This window comes from Dipodomys spectabilis, unplaced genomic scaffold, assembly GCF_019054845.1.
Source record: "Dipodomys spectabilis isolate Male_0828 unplaced genomic scaffold, ASM1905484v1 ptg000003l, whole genome shotgun sequence".
In the NCBI taxonomy this organism is placed as follows: domain Eukaryota; kingdom Metazoa; phylum Chordata; class Mammalia; order Rodentia; family Heteromyidae; genus Dipodomys; species Dipodomys spectabilis.
Window position 1 is genome coordinate 17,500,129 of NW_024870680.1, and position 17,035 is coordinate 17,517,163.

The 17,035-nt window shown below is 36.5% G+C and overlaps 1 protein-coding gene and 1 pseudogene across 1 annotated transcript; both read left to right on the forward strand.

Annotated features, from left to right (window-relative positions):
• The first annotated feature begins 549 nt into the window (after nucleotides 1–549).
• LOC122113860 lies at nucleotides 550–1,648 on the forward strand (annotated as a pseudogene).
• A 7,072-nt stretch (nucleotides 1,649–8,720) lies between these two features.
• LOC122115820 (olfactory receptor 52E1-like) lies at nucleotides 8,721–9,656 on the forward strand. The gene has a single exon (XM_042689385.1). The coding sequence runs from the start codon at nucleotides 8,721–8,723 to the stop codon at nucleotides 9,654–9,656; it is 936 nt and encodes a 311-aa protein (XP_042545319.1).
• Nucleotides 9,657–17,035: the final 7,379 nt, after the last annotated feature.

The following is a 17,035-nucleotide window of genomic DNA, read 5'->3' on the forward strand; positions in this document are numbered from 1 at the left end:
GACAAGCTCAAGTAACCAGCATTTGTCTGACTATATTGGTTACAGCCAATTCAGTGCTCCTAAGAAGCAATTGGAATATTGTTACAGTTTTTATAAATGTTATCTATGTCAGTCTATAATATAGAGGGAGAAATATTTAGGATTTGGGTATAGGAGTGTCTAGAGCTTTGATTTTTCATTTGATTTTTTTTTAACCATGCATTGCATGAAAGCATTTGTATCTCCTCTGCAGCATATTTACTATATATAAAATGAATTGCATTCACAAAATCTCTCACTAGATACTTTGCTCCCAGAGTTGACATCTGTCCCATTCTTCCAAAAGGAATGGAAATGTCTTATTATTACAAATCTGCATTTAATTTGCAGAAAGTCCAGGTTCAAAATTAAGTCTCATCACTATGCAAAATGAAAAGGTTGAATCTGGCAATCCCTGTACTATTGAAATGTTTAAGGAAATAACTCGACATATGAACATCTCTAACACAGTTACTTTAACTTTATGCTCACACAGAGACATAGCAATTGGTGTATCAATCATTCCTTCCTATGATTAGTCCCCCACTCTTGTTCTCTTCCTGCCTTTCTCTGATTCTCAATCTTTCCTTTTTTACTCCAGCTGGCAGGAGACTTCACCTCTTCCTTCTCCATAGCACAGAATGGTCTACCACACAAGAACGTTTTCCACCCAGCTACTTTTTCCTGGTTGGAATCCCAGCCCTGAAAGGGGTCCATGCCTGGATCTCTCTTCCTTTCTGCTCTATTTGCCTTGTGACTTTAATGGGCAATGCCGCCATTCTGATAGTCATCACGACAGAGAAGTCTCTTCAAGACCCCATGTTTTTCTTTTTGTCTATCCTCTAAACAGTTGATCTACCACCTCTGTACCCCACATTCTGGGCATCTTCTGGTTTGATGCTCATGAGGTAGACTTTGGGGCTTATCTGGCTCAGATGTTTCTAATCCACGTCTTCACTGGCATGGAGGCTGAGGTCCTGGTGACCATGACCTTTGACCATTATGTGGCCATCCATTACACCACCATCTTGATATCCTGGGTACTGCTGAGAATCCGCCTTTGCATTATGATTCGTCCAGCCTTGTTCATCTGCCCCATAAGTTATTTCATCTGCCATCCTTTTGTCAGTCTTGTGTCATAGCCCATTCCTGCCGTGAGCACATGGGCATTGCTAGGTTGTCCTGTGGAAACATCCATGTCACTGCGGCCTATGGGCTGTTTGTGGTCTCCCTCTTTCTTCTGAACTTGGTCCTTATTGGAATCTCATATGTGTACATTCTTTGTGCTGTCTTCCACCTTCTGTTGCAGGATGCATGAACTAAAGCCCCAAGCACATGTAGCTCCCATGCTTCCAACCTCTGTGTTTTCTATATCCCATGGGTCTTCTCCTTCCTCACGCACTGGTTCTGACACAGCATCCCCCACTACATCCACATTCGTGTTGCCAACCTCTATTTGGTTATTCTACCGTCACTGAATCCCATCATTTATGGTGTCAAGCCCAGGCAGATAAGAGAGAGAGTGAAACTTGTTAGTTTAGCAGAAAGTAAGGAAACAACTCCCTCTTCACACCACAAATTAGAGCATCTAATGACAGATGTATGTCTAATAGACACAGGATTCAACTGAAAGATTTTGCAATAGCCAAAGCTGGAAATTTTGTCAAAATTAAACAGCATTGGATTATATATTAGAGTATGAAATAAATATTCACAAGTTCATGTTGATAGAAAGAAATTGAGGGCATGCAAACCTTGCAAATGAAGAAAAATTCCAAAGAAAGCTATGACAACAATCTATCCCCATGGAGGTGGAACACAACCTCCACAGTGAGCCTTAATTCAAGAAAAACACTAGATCTAGGAAAGAAAGAGCTTGTAACAAGCGCTTCCTCAGCAAGCTGATCCAAGTCCACATCCACTGGAACCAAGTTGACCTGGAAGACTTATCCAGTCATAAGCCATAGTGATGGAATGTTTTAGTTTTAGTATTTGTTTTTGTTTGTCAGCCCTGGGTATTGAAATTCGGGCCTGGGCTCTGTCCTGAGCTTTTTCTGCTCAAGGCTAGCTCTCTACCACTTAGAGCCACAGCACCACTTCCGGTTTTCAGGTTCATTGGAGGTAAGCATCTCATGGACTTTCCTGGCTGGCTTTGAACCTCAATCCCGACATCTCAGCCTCCTGAGTCACTATGATTACAGGCACGAGCCACCAGTATCCAGCTAATGGAATGTACTTTTAATAAACAAAGCATACATCAAATGATGTTTTCCTCACCAGGCATCCTCCTCAGATCACTTAGCACTGATTTAATCATGGGAACATTTTAGCATTTTTCAAGTGACTGAACAACTCTCATTAACCCTATGGAGTTATAGATAACTAGTTATAGATAATGGAAATATGTATCAAATGACTACTTTGTAGTTAACACCTTACAACGTGAGAGAAACAAATTACATTTCACAGGATAACAGCATCTTAACTTGTTGAAATAACAAAAGATGTCTATTGCAAAGCAACGTACCACAGGACTAATAGAGTTAAAACAGAACAAAATGTCACAGACTCATGTGAGATGTGATGTTACTATCGGTGTAGACCAAAGACATTGTGCATCAAATTACTATGGAAGCTTTTCTCCTGGCATTGAATCTCTAAAGTTTGGGTTAAGTTAAATTGATGATGAGGGAGGAAGCAAGAGTAGGAATGATTAGAAAGCTCAACTTACCTATTTGAGTGAAGAAGTTTATTCTCCACTTTCAATAAAGCTTTGTATGGAATAGTATGTCCCATCTAGGCCCACCAAAACTTCTGAGACAGCTCCAGAAAATTCCGTTTGTATGAGTGTTTATAAAATAGTTTCTATTATTATATAACATATATTTTATATATTGTTCTGATTATTCACAACGTTCGTGAATTTCATACTCTGAATCATGAAAGTTTCCAGAGTGCTACATATATTAATTTTGAATACATATAATACGTTTTTATGACTATGGTTTGCACTGTGAAGTATATTAAGTTTTAGATGATAAAATAGATTCAATTTGACTCTTGTGTCCTAATTCCTATACCTCTTCCATGGAGGAGATGCCGTTCAAACCCATACACATGGTCTCAAGCTGTCCGTTTGTTTATTTCTCCGTGCCTTGTACTTCTAGCTCTAGACTTCTGTCTCCAAGTAATTAAAAATCTCCAGTTCATTGCTAGAACCAGAAAGAAGTGGGGATTTGTGAGTAAACCAACTGGCCTTTGCTATAACATGCATTCAGCTTCAATTGTGTTGTGACTTCATGAAATAACGGTAAGTTGCCAGGCTTCAACTTTTTTCATGATTCTATTTCTGTTGAATTTTATTTAGGACCGGGGTAGGATAGAGAAAGTGGAGAATTTGATCTGGTAACAGAAAGGTAAGTAACCTTGGTAATCAATAAACTGGAGAGAATGGGTGCATGGGGGGAAGTACACATGAAATCACCTTGGATCTGTACCAGGTATGGATCAAAAGAAGTGAAAAAGGCAATATTGGTTTAATAAGAGATATCTGAAGAGAATGAATTGTAGGACAGACTCCCGTGCTTCGTGATAAGCCAGTATATCATTAGCTATTTTACCAAGAACTGGGACCTTTATCCCCATCACCAATGACAGTACAGTCTATGTTTAGGACATAACTATCTCAGTGCCTCTGAGAGTTTCTGTTCCCCAGAGAGCATCTATTTTGGTATACTCCATTTTAAGAGCAGTAATTAACAGTATAAATCTTGCACATCTGTCAGAATGAATGAAAAGGTAGATTTTTTTTTCTAGCACATCTAGACAATTTTGCTGGTAAGTGGCTTATGGACTTGAAAGATGTCATGTAGGTACCATTTTATTGTGGCCATTTTACTGAGGTTTAGGTGAAAAGATTAAGATGCCAGAGGAGTAAACAGGAAAGCTAAGTGAATATTGGGGCTTTGCTTAGGTAAGAGTGTAACAAAGTAACAATCCATCCGGACTTAGGTGTATATTTTGATAAAAAACGTCATTAGTAAATCATATCATTAAACATTTGGGAAAATTGTTGATATATATGTTCATATATATGCAATTATCTTTGTATCTTTCTCTGTTCTCTCTAAGTCTTTCTTAGTTACTTCTATTTTGACAATTTGCTGTTTCTTTATATTATTTTAATCAATATCTTTAATTTTAATAAACATTAATTAAGAATACTTGGAAACTTGTAATGCATTAATTTATGTATAAAATATGTAATGATTAGATCATGGTAATAGATATACTTATCACTTTAAACATTCATCATTTCTTTGTGATGCACACATCCAAAATCTCTACAATTGCTCTTTTGAAATATATCATAAACTGTTACCAAAATTATTCTGATGTGCTACAGGACATTTTACGCTATCACTTTTATCTATCTTACCTCATGTACACACTTGTTACACTGTATTCAACCTCCTCTTCCTATTTCTGTGTTTCTGGGTTCTATTTATTAATTTCATCATTATTTTCAATTCTGTCCTCTTAACAGAAACAGAAGTATCATTTAAATGGAAACTATACTAAGTAAAACTGTCCTCTTGCATTGAGATGTCTGAAGGTGGTTCTGGAAATTTTATAGTCAAAGAAAGCCCTATATCCTTGGTGTTTGGGGATACAAACTTTTATCTCTGTTTACCTGTCAAATGTCATGCTGTCCTTGTCTTCTTCACAGTCTAGTAAGCCTAATCTGATCACTTAGCTTAGCTTGATCACTCTACTATTCTTCAATGAACTGGGTGAAAATTAAAATATTCCATCCCTACATCACCAGGGAACCAGTGTTTCCACACTAGCTGTAAATCCCTAGCTTTAAAATTAGAAAACAATTAGGATCCCAAGAATCTCTAAAGTGAGAGAGCCTCTAAAAGAGAGAAAATTTCTTTCTCATCTCATTGCTCTTTGTTTTTCTCACTCTTGCCAAGAGTGAACTTCTGTCACTTCAGTCTATTATTGCTGCTACTTTATCTCACAGCCAAAATCCAGTCATTCATATGAACCTTGTGAGCTGCTTTGTAGATACAGTTTTTACTATAATATATGTATCTATCTTATCTTTAAGTAGTTGCATAAAGGGATTTAAATTCAACATGACAGTTTATGAGCACAATGCATCTTGATCAGTGTTAATTCACTCATCATTCTTCCCATATCTCCAACCCCACACATGCATTCGATTTTTAATATGATTTTAAGTACATGGGATATGTAGCAATAATGAAGCAAAAGCTTTCCTATAGGAAATGAATGACAGGCTAAACCATGACAAACCATGTGAGAACCATGCTATAAGATGAAATCACTATTAATATTTTTATTTTGGAGGGTGACTAAAGAGAGATCACATATAAGTCAGGGTTAAGATATGTCTGTCTGTCTGTCTGTCTGTCTGTCTCTATCTATCTATCTATCATCTCTCTAGCTATTCTCAATTTCTTTTGGCCTGTACTGGGTTGCAAATTGCTACCCTTTAACCTCTGAGTTCCAAATAAATAGTATTACATGCTTGTGCAATCAAACATCATATAATTCTATGTTATATTTTTGGGCTCGTAGAGGAAAGACTCTATATGCTCAGGACTCTGTCCTTCTCCTCCTCTCTTCTTCCTCCTCCTCTTCTTCTTCTTTTTCTTCTTCTCCTTCTATAGGGCTATTTTCGATTAAGTTTGCTTGATGGCCTTTATGATGTTATTGACAATTCTTTAGGTTTAGAGGTATGTTATTTTGTGCAAATGTCTGTATCTGAATTCCTTTATCTAAGATCAGAGATTAACATCTTTTATTTATTCAATATATGTGACATAGAGGCAATATATTAAAATACATATAACATAATTAGTGGAAGCTTTAATCAATTAAAAAGTAACTCAAAACAATGCAAACATGGGATGGATCTTATTTTTTATTCAATATGCTATTTTTCTTCTTTTGATTAGAGAATTGAGTCAATTAATAATTAGGATTATTATCTAGACATTTCCTTGATTACCTGTGTTTTGTTTTTCCCCCCTCTTCCCTATATTTAATAAATTGATCTTCTAGTGATTTCTGTCTGGTGTATGTCTTTGATTTTGACTGTTTTCTTCAGATTGTGTCCTCCTGTTAGAGTCATTGTAATGCTGGTTTAGTGATCATGAATTCCTTTCATTTTTGCTTGTCATGGAAGATTTTGGGTTCACCATCCAATGTACATGATAACTTCACTGGGTAGATCAGTCTGAGTTGGCAGTTGTTGATCCTCAGTGCTTGGGTTATACCATTCCAGGATCTCCTTGCATTGAAGGTTTGTGTGGAGGAGTTTGAAGTAATTCTGATTTTCTTTCCATTGTAATATGGCTACTTCTTTAATTTTGCAGCATTTAAAATCGGTTCCTTGCTATTCATGTCTAATGTTTTTACTATGATGTGTCTAGAATTGTTTCTTCTTGGATCCAGTCTACGGGGGCTCTATATGCTTTGGTTGAGCAGGTAAGATTTTTCTCTCAAGAGTGGGGAAGTTCTCAGCTATGATTTTACTGAATAGGTTCTAGACACCTTTACCATTAAATTCTTCCCCCTCATCAATTCCAATTATGCTTAGATTTGATTTCTTAGCAGAGTCTGCCAATTTCTGGACTTCTCTTTGGTAGGTTCTGAGTGTTTTTTCCATATTTCAACTTTTTGTTCTAGCTCATCTTTTATCCTCGACTTCTGAAGTTCTATTTCTATTTCACTTATTCTGTTACCTATGGTTTCCCCTGTGGTTTGCATTGTGGAAATTGAACATTTTATGGTTCCAAGATCAGTTCTCATAGTGTCTATTTCATCTTGTAGTACAGTGTAGAGTTTGTGCAGTGTAACACAGTGTCTAGCTAATGTTTTAAAAGCTGTATTTATGATTTTAAACATTTGCCAAGATACCTCTGTCAAAAGCATACCCATGGAAAAAAATCAACCTTGCATGAAATGGTTTGTGTCACTTATCTTCTACAAGTTAATTAGAACCATTACATTTTTGTTCAGAGAATTATCAATGTAAACTCCAATGAATACAATGGTAGAAATGTGGAGAAATAGATGTCCTTGTACAACAATGGTGTGTGGAGAGTCTATAAAAAATTTACAAATAGAACCACATGATAGAGCAATTTTTCTGAGAACTTAGCCATAACAATTGATAATGAAATCTGGACTCGAACATTCTAATATAATTTGGATTGTATACTGCTGATAAATATTAGTAATGCTGTTAACACTGCAGCACTACCAGTAAGAGCCAAGAGACCTAAGTGTTTGATTACAGGTATACAGATAAAAATAATATGATAGTTATAAAGAGAGAATGTTATTCAGTCCTAAAGTGAAAATGCTTCCACAAGAGAATACAAGGATGAAACTTGAATACATTATGCTATATTAAATTCACTAGAGATACTAAAAGAAAATCATGTCAGAGGTTCTGGACTGAGCTTTGTGCAGAGAAATCTCACATATTAATTAAAGGACAGTACCAATCAAGGAACTAATGTAGACATATGTGATAAAAACCATTGTGGGAAGATCAACAAATGAGAGATTGTCAGACAATTCATAATTCTACAAAAAGAAGCCATGATGAACTCAGAGCTTAATGTGACTTGATTAGAGAAATGAAACAAAGAAAACTGAGTGGGTAAAAAATGTGAGATAGAGCTGAGGGGGACTTAGAGCATAAAAATTCAAAGGTAGAGCAGGTGCATATGGTGAGCAAAGACAAGACTACCTGTGTGGAAGATGATGAAAGATGAATGTTGATGAACCAAAGCCAGTGTCATTCAAATATCTAAGGTCAGATCATTTTATGATAGTACATCAAATATAAAGGTTTGACTGAGCATACTTACTAGATTTTACATTCTTTAATCAGCAGAATGCTGTTTTGATAGAATGTTGTGAAACTTTATAGGCATTAAAATACCCTTCCATGTGGTCCTCATGAAAACGTTATATAAGACAATTAAATCGTTAAGTGGTAGCAGGGATTCAAACTTGGATGACTATATCTAATATTACTACAAAGTAATACCAATTTGCTTTCTTCTCTGTTACTGATAATGAATTGCAAAATCTAATGCTAAGGTCAACCTTGTTATGTCGATCACATGTACAATGTCTTTCTACTTTCTCTCTGACGTACACTCTCTGAGGGAATTATGTCATTTTTTGATGAGATTTAGATGGTATTGACTTATTAGCTTCCTCCATTTGATTTGGAAATTTAAGGAAGACTTTGTGTAAATTCAGTCTCCTCAGGAAATGCAGGCCACTTATGGGGTGCTTGTTTCCTAAGATTGAGAAGCTTGCCTATATGTTAAAGATGATTGAATCTAGATATTTACAGCTTTTACTTGGTATCATTGATAAAAGTATATTTAGTTATAGTTTGGATATGAAAGAAAAGTATAGTAAAGCTGACTGCTTGTTTGAAATGAAACCAAAACAGGGTATCTTTAGGTTTTCAAAAGGATCATACAGTTATGTCATAAAAAACCTGGTTAAGAGGAATACTGAAGAATGATTCCATGTAATTCTCAGGAAATCAGTAACATTGGATAAGAAATGCTGGACACAGTTGGCGAATGACATTCATGACCAAGAACAAGTATAGATGTCAAAGGTGTGACTGCGGCATGGGGTCTCGTAACAACACAGAGTTTCATCCTCACATTTTTCTTCTGCTGGGAATTCCAGGACTACAACATGTGCATACCTGGATTGGTTTTCCATTTTGTGCCGTGTACTTGACGGCTCTTCTGGGAAACATCACAATTTTATTTGTAATCCAGTCTGAACACAGTCTCCATCAGCCCATGTTCTACTTCCTGGCCATTCTATCCTCGATTGACCTGGGCCTGTCCACATCCACCATCCCCAAAATGCTGGGCATCTTCTGGTTTGACCTGAGAGAAATCACATTTGAAGGCTGCCTCATCCAGATGTTCTTCATCCACCTGTGCACTGGCATGGAGTCAGCTGTGCTCTTGGCCATGGCTTATGATCGCTATGTGGCCATCTGTAACCCTCTTCGTTACACACTGGTGCTGACCAATAAGGTGGTGTCCATCATAGCACTGTTCATCCTTCTGGTACCTTTATCCTTAACGATGCCTTTCGTTCCCCTCATCCTAAGACTACCATTCTGTGGCCATCAGATCATCCCCCACACATACTGTGAGCACATGGGCCTTGCCCGTCTGGCTTGTGCCAGCATCAAGATGAACATCATCTATGGTCTAATTGCCATCTCTACCATAATGTGGAGTCTCACAACCATTGTCCTCTCCTATGTCCAGATTCTCAGTGCAGTCTTTCGCCTTCCTTCCAGGGATGCCCGACTCAAGTCCCTCAGCACCTGTGGCTCCCATGTCTGTGTCATGCTGGCCTTCTACACACCTGCGTTTTTCTCCTTCATGACCCACCGTTTTGGCAGAAATGTTCCTCAATACATCCATATTCTTCTCGCCAACTTTTATGTTGTCATCCCACCTGCACTCAACCCAGTCATTTATGGTGTCAGAACTAAGCAGATCAGGGAGAGGGTCGTTATGGTTTTTAGAAAGAAATGATTGAATTTGAGCAATAGGATATAGCTTATTCTCAGAAAGCATTAAGATAACTGGAGGAAGATTTTAAACAAGTTTTTCATTTATATTAGTGAGACAAATGTAAAACATTGACCATTATCATTTAATATAAGCACAACTGCAACCACATATTTGTCAGCAAGTAAGTTATGATTAAATGAGATTTACATAAAAATCATGACATTATAAAGTTGACTGGTATATTAATACTAGCAAGCATTTACAGAATCCATATGATGGCTGTATTCAGAATTCATAATGTTATTTTGTCACTGAATTCTGTGATCTGACATAAAATTAACTACTTCATGAGCATTTATTAACCACTAATTCCTTTTGATTGCTGAATAAAATGAGGCAATGATATGGTATAGAATACTACAGAGAAAAGCAGTAGCTGGTAAGAAGTAGGGAGATGAAAAATACAGTTAATTCTTCATTCTATAAGATTTACCTGCCCAGTGCCTGCATAAATAGAATGTAAAATTCTTTCAATATTGCCTCAACCTAACACGTGCAGGATTTCAGGAAGAAAGTTTACAATGACACACACTGCAATTCATTTGTGTAAAGTTGATTTCAGTATGGTGCCTACTACATGTGAACAGCATTGAATGGCAGCATCTGAAAGTGAGAAAGAACAATGGCAGAGAAGAGGAATAATCTCAAAAACTTATCCTACAAATTTTCATAGCTGAAATATTGCAGAATCAGGGTAAGGCAGTGTTAATTGAAATAAAAAACATAAAATAAATGTGATATGGAGTATTCACATCAAGTTGTTTGAAGAACCTGTAAATGCATAAGTAAATATATAATATAATATATCCAGAAATTTGTAGATGTAGCCCCTGGAGATATATTTTTTCAAATATCAGAAAAGAAATGAATGTAACATGAATATTATATGTTAGTATTAATGCCATATTATGGTAGCTATCTTTTCTTTCTTCTCATAAGACAAACACAGTGAGTCATTAAGCATTCTACCAATTAAAGCACAATGACAGTTTTTCTGATTTCATTTATTGTTTGTTGTTTTATTTTTCTCTTTTCTTTCTTTTTTGATGGCTGTGGGGCTTTCACTCAGGGCCTGTGCACTCTCCCTGAGTCTTTTCTTTTTTACTGGTTATATATATATATATATATACATATATATATATATATATGCATATGTATATATGTGTATATGTATGTTATATATATAAACAATATATATATATATATTTGTTATTGAAAAGGTGATATACAGAGGAGTTAGAGTTACATGAGTCAGGAAATGAGCTCAATTCTTTCTGAACCATGTCTCCTTTTCCCTCACTCCCAAGTTTTCCCCTCCCATTCCTACCCACAAGATGTACAGTTTGCTTTCCACATAGTGTCTGATGAGTACCACTGTTGCATGTGTTCACCCTTTGTTCCACCTTTTCTGTGCCTTACCTTACCCTCTCAAAGATACACACTAACAAACAAGACCAAAGGTAAAGAAAACAAAAAAAAAAACAACAACAGCAACTAAAAAAGCTTCTTGTTTCCTTTTCTTGGAGTTCATTTCATAAAATGTTATTTTATATGTTCATATGCACATAGCTATTGAGTTTTGTGATCACTTCTATGCATATCCTCCTTTGGCTTCAATGTGTGAATATCTAGAGACCTATATAATTTATCATGTTCCAGAGTGTATTTTATCTCCATCTATCTATCTATCTATCTATCTATCTATCTATCTATCTATCTATCTATCTATCTATCTATCTATCTATCTATCTATCTATCTATCTATCTATCTATCTATCTATCTATCTATCTATCTATCTATCTATCTATTTATCTATCTATCTATCTACCTACTTATCTATCTATCTATCTATCTATCTATCTATCTATCTATCTATAAATCTAGAGTATTTCAATGATTTAAACAGAGTATAAATTAGATGATGTTCATCTCTACAGACTGAAAGATGGGACCCAATTCACATGAATGTCATCTTTGATAATGAATTCCTTATCTATAATAGTAAGATAATATATTCACTGTCATTACTGTTTTACTAATCAGATATTAGCCCCCCCTCAAATTAACATAAATCAACACATCGTTTGGAACTTCATACAAACTACCGCATTTTATTATTGGTGAAGCTATACCGTGTGAATGATGTAGACAGCTTTTATCATTAGCTAAGTTAAGGTTCAGGTAATGATTTCTCTAAGGTCATTAGTAAATACAAGAGTATTTATTAAAGTTATAAGCATCATAAAGAGTAAAGTCATAAAGTGAGGCTTCCTTGGGGCTAAAGTCAGTGGCCTTGAACGCCAAAGGAACTGATTCTGGATGACTTGTGGTAGAGAGATGTGCTGTGATTTTTTTTTTTCTTTTTGCTTATGTGGTGCTGAGGAATTGAACCCAGGGCCTCAGGTATGCAAGGCAAGTGCTCTACCACTGAGCCACCTTCCAAGCCCTGTGTTGTGAGATTTATGAAAAGAATACATGTATGAAACAGACATCCATTGACAAAAACATTCTAGGGAGAGGATTATATTATGGTATATCTAAAACACTCTCCTCTCCTAGGGAGAGGAGAGGATAGTTATTGTCTATGTGAAGTGCAGGCAGATTGTTCAACGATGACGTTATGATCTATGATACTGCAACGGTCGATACTTTACACTACACATTTGATAAAACCTGAACAGTTTTCAACACAATATTTGATTGTAATGCGTGAACATTTGAAAAATAATTATGTAGATTCCAGGGGATTATCGGATGAAACCCAAAATGTAACAAGAAGGATCTCATTGTATTACAAATATAGCAAATGAATCTTGGCTAAAGTGCATTACGTTAGGAAAATGAAGAATATACACTTGGGATATGCTATGATAATTCAGATATTAATGAATTATTTGGAGAATTCACTGTTTTGACTTAGATGATGAATATGATGAAGATAACTGATAGATACATCATAGATAGACTATGGATAGACAGATAAAAATATTTGTGTGTACATAAATTAGTATGAACATTTCTTGCTTTCTTAGTTAAGAGAGACTAAAGCTGTGAAACATGGTGATCAGGCAATAAGCACACTCCCCACACAGAGAACTTTGTTTCTAATGCTATTGTTTAATAAACAGAAGAAATGATCCTCAGAAACTTTTACATGTTAGATTCTGGTTGTAGATAAAAACAACAACTGTTGTTATTAGAGTTCTTGATTATAACCATTTTAACTGGGGTGAGGTGGTATCTCAGTTTTGTTTTGATTTGCATTTGTTTTATGGCTAGGGATGTTAAGCATTTTTTCATGTGTCTATTGCCCATCCTTCTTTCCTCTTCAGAGAAGTTTCTCTTTAAGTCTTTAGCCCATTTATTTATTGGGCAGTTGTTTCTTTGAAGATTTGTTGTTGGAGGATTTAATTTTTTTTAATTCCAGGTATATTTTAGATATGAGACCTTATCCATTGTCTGGCTAGTGAAGATCTTCTCCCAATCAGTGGCCTTCTATTGATCTTGCTAGGTATGTCCTTTGCCATGCAGAAGCTCTGCAATTTCATGCAGTCCCATTTGTCCAAACTTTCTTTGATTTGTTGAGTTTCTGGGTCTCTATTAAGAAAATGTCGGCCTGTGCCAAGAAGACCTAGGGTTTCTCCTATTCCATCCTGTAATGTTTACAGAGTGTGTGTTTTAATTTCAAGGTCTTTGATCCATTTGGAGTTGATTCTGGTGTAGGATGATATGTAATGATCTAACTTTAGTTTTCTACAAGTGTTTAACCAATTTTGCCAGCACCATTTACTGAAGAGGCTGTCTTTCTTCCATTCTATTTTTTTACTCCCTTATCGAAGATTAGATGGCTATAGGTCTGTAGGTTCAAAGACTCCACATAGAGCTCCCCTATGACCCGGCAATCCCACTTTTGGGAATTTACCCAAATGATCACAAACAAGACCATACTAAAGATACCAGCACAACTATGTTCATTGCAGCATTATTTACCATAGCTAAGATCTGGAACCAACCCAGATGCCCCTCACTAGATGAATGGATCAAGAAAATGTGGCAAATATACACAATGGAATTCTATGCCTCCATCAGAAAGAATGACATTGCCCCATTTGCTAGGAAATGGAAAGACTTGGAAAAAATTATATTAAGTAAAGTAATCCAGGCCCCCAAAAACATAGACCCCATGGTTTCCCTTATCTGCAATAACTAGTATATGTCTGAGACAAGCAGAAAAGGTCAGATATATTGATGTTAGGCGAAATGAACCCCAAGATAAGTATTCAAATGTTTTTTCTTTCCTGTGATTGTTTCTAACATATTTATAAGATGATTTCTTTGTTGCTTTGTATGTCCTTCCCCCACGGTATAACCCCTGCTTTCACTGTATTTGATGTTGGTATAATTTGTGGAGGGGAAGGGAAAAAACAAATTGTTTAAATAGAGATACAGGTGGACCATTGCAACAACGAGATGTACAAATTGTTATGTTGAAAACAAACTTTACAACTTTGGCGTGGTGGGGGAAGAGGGGGGAAGAGGGGAAGACGGGAATGGATAGGAAGGGGAAAAAAGGAGGAAGCAACAATGCTTGATAAGAAATGTACTCATTATCTTGCCCAAGTAATTGTAACTCCTCTGTACAGTATTTTCACAATAAAAAAAATAATAAAAGCAAGGCAAAGCTGAAACTTTGTCTATTAGCAGAAAGTAAGGAACTAACCCCTCAACACAATTGAGAGTATAGGGATAGAGGTATGTTTAATGGATGTAGGTTAAACCAATAGATTTTTCCCAAAGCTAAGTTGGATGCTTTGATAAAGAAAAATAATATTGAATTATATCCAGAAGTATAAAGTATTTATGCTTGTGTCCATATGGATATAAAGAAATATATTGGGATATCTAAAACAACCAAAGTCTTGAAGAGAGCACACAGGATGATGTCTTCTCCTGCATATAGATAAGCCAGTGCATCACTACTTATCTCAAGCCAGGGACCTACACAAGAATTGGGTTATAAAACAATGGCATTATTCTCCATATTTATGAAATATCTATCTCAGTGCTTCAGTGAGTTGAGTCTTTGCTATCAAGTAAGGAATATTTTGGTATACTCCATTTAAGAGCATCAATTGATAGTGTAAATCTTATGCTTCAGTAAAGGAGAGTGAAAATAAAAATCTGGTTTGGGGGCTTGAAAGGTGTCACTTATGAACCCATTAATGTGGTCATTTTATTGAAGTTTAGATTGCAAAAGTGTCAAAAAAAAGAGCTAACTGGACAATGAGAGAAATCACCAACATAAGAATATAGCAAAACAACAATTTATCCATAATCAGATGTATATTCTTTTTGTGTGTATGTGAAAATACTGTACAAGGGGTTACAATTACATGGACAAGGTAATGAGTACAATTATTATCAAGCATTGTTGCCTCCTCCTTTGTTTCCCCTTCCCATCCCTTCCCATTCCCCCGCCCCTCCTCCTTCCGCCCCCCCCACCCCCCTTGCCAAAGTTGTAAAGTTCATTTTGTGGCATAATGACTTGTACATCTCATTGTTGCAATGGGTCCACCTGTATCCCTATTTAAACTACTTGATTTTTTTCCCTTCCCCTCTAAAAATTATACCAACACCAAATATGGTGAAGACAGGGGCTATACTGTGGGGGAAGGACATACAAAGCAACAAAGAATTCATCTTATAAATTTACAAGGAAGAAAAAAACATTTGAGTCCTTATCCTGGGATTCATTTCACCTAATATCAACTTATCTGACCATTATTGCTTGACTCAGACATATACTAGTTATTGCAAATAAGGGAAACCATGGGACCTACGTTTCTTTGGGCCTGGCTTACTTCACTTCATATAATTTTTTCCAAGTCTTTCCATTTCCTAACAAATGGGGCATTGTTATTCTTTCTAATGGAGGCATAGAATTCCATTGTGTATATATACCACATTTTCTTGATCCATTCATCTACTGAGGGGCATCTGGGTTGGTTCCATATCTTAGCTATGGTAAATAATGCTGCAATGAACATAGTTGTGCTGGTATCCTTAGTGTTGACTTGTTTGTGATCATTTGGGTAAATGCCCCAAAGTGGGATTGCTGGGTCATAGGGGAGCTCTATGTGGAGTCTTTTGAGGAACCTCCATACTGCTTTCCAAAGTGGTTGAACAAATTTACACTCCCACCAACAATGCAGTAGGGTTCCCTTCTGTCCACATCCCCCCAGCATCTGTTTTTTCATACAGAGAGGTTACAATTACATGGGCAAGATAGTGAGTGCATTTCTTATCAAGCATTGTTGCCTCCTCCTTTGTTTCCCCATACTATCCCTTCCTCTCTCCACCCTCCACCCCCACACCCCTCACCACCCCTCCACTCCCCCCCCCCCCCCCCCCCCCCCAAAGTTGTAGGGTTTGTTTTTCGCCATAACATTTTGTACATCTCATTGTCCTAATGGGTCCACCTGTAACCCTATTTAAACAGTTTGTTTTTTCCCTTCCCCTCCACAAATTATATCAACATCAAATACAGTGAAAGCAGGGCTTATACCCTGGGGGAGGTGCATACAAAGCAACAAAAATCATCTTTAGAGTTCTTGATTATATCCATTCTAACTAGCCTCTTCAGTAAATGGAGCTGGCAAAATTGGTTAAACACTTGTAGAAAACTAAAGCTAGATTCTTATATATCACCTTGCACCAGAATCAACTCCAAATGGATCAAAGACGTTGGAGTCAAAGAGGACGCTCTCAAAACATTACAGGATGGAATAGGAGAAACCCTAGGTCTCCTTGGCACAGGCTGAAATTTTCTTAATAGAGACCCAAAAACACAACAAATCAAAGAAAGGTTGGACAAATGGGATTGCATGAAATTGCAGAGCTTCTGCATGGCAAAGGACATAGCTAGCAAGATCAATAAAAAGCACACTGATTGGGAGAAGATCTTTGTTAGCCATATAACAGACATGGCTCTCATATCTAAAATATACCTGGAACTAAAAAAGTTAAATCCCCCAACAACAAATCTTCAAAAAAACAACCGCCCAATAAATAAATGGGCTAAAGACTTAAAGAGAAACTTCTCTGAGGAGGAAAGAAGGATGGGCAATAGACACATGAAGAAATGCTCAACCTCCCTAGCCATAAAAGAAATGCAAATCAAAACAACATTGAGATACCACCTCACTCCGGTGAGAATGGCTATAATCAAGAACTTTAATAACAGCAGATGCTGGAGGGGATGTGGACAGAAGGAAACCCTACTGCATTGTTTATCAGGTGTATATTCTGACGAAGACTTTAGTGAATCATTTCATTAAAT

Excerpts from the sequence above, each read along its gene's own strand:
- LOC122115820 (XM_042689385.1), top strand. The coding sequence starts at position 8,721 with ATGGGGTCTCGTAACAACACAGAGTTTCATCCTCACATTTTTCTTCTG.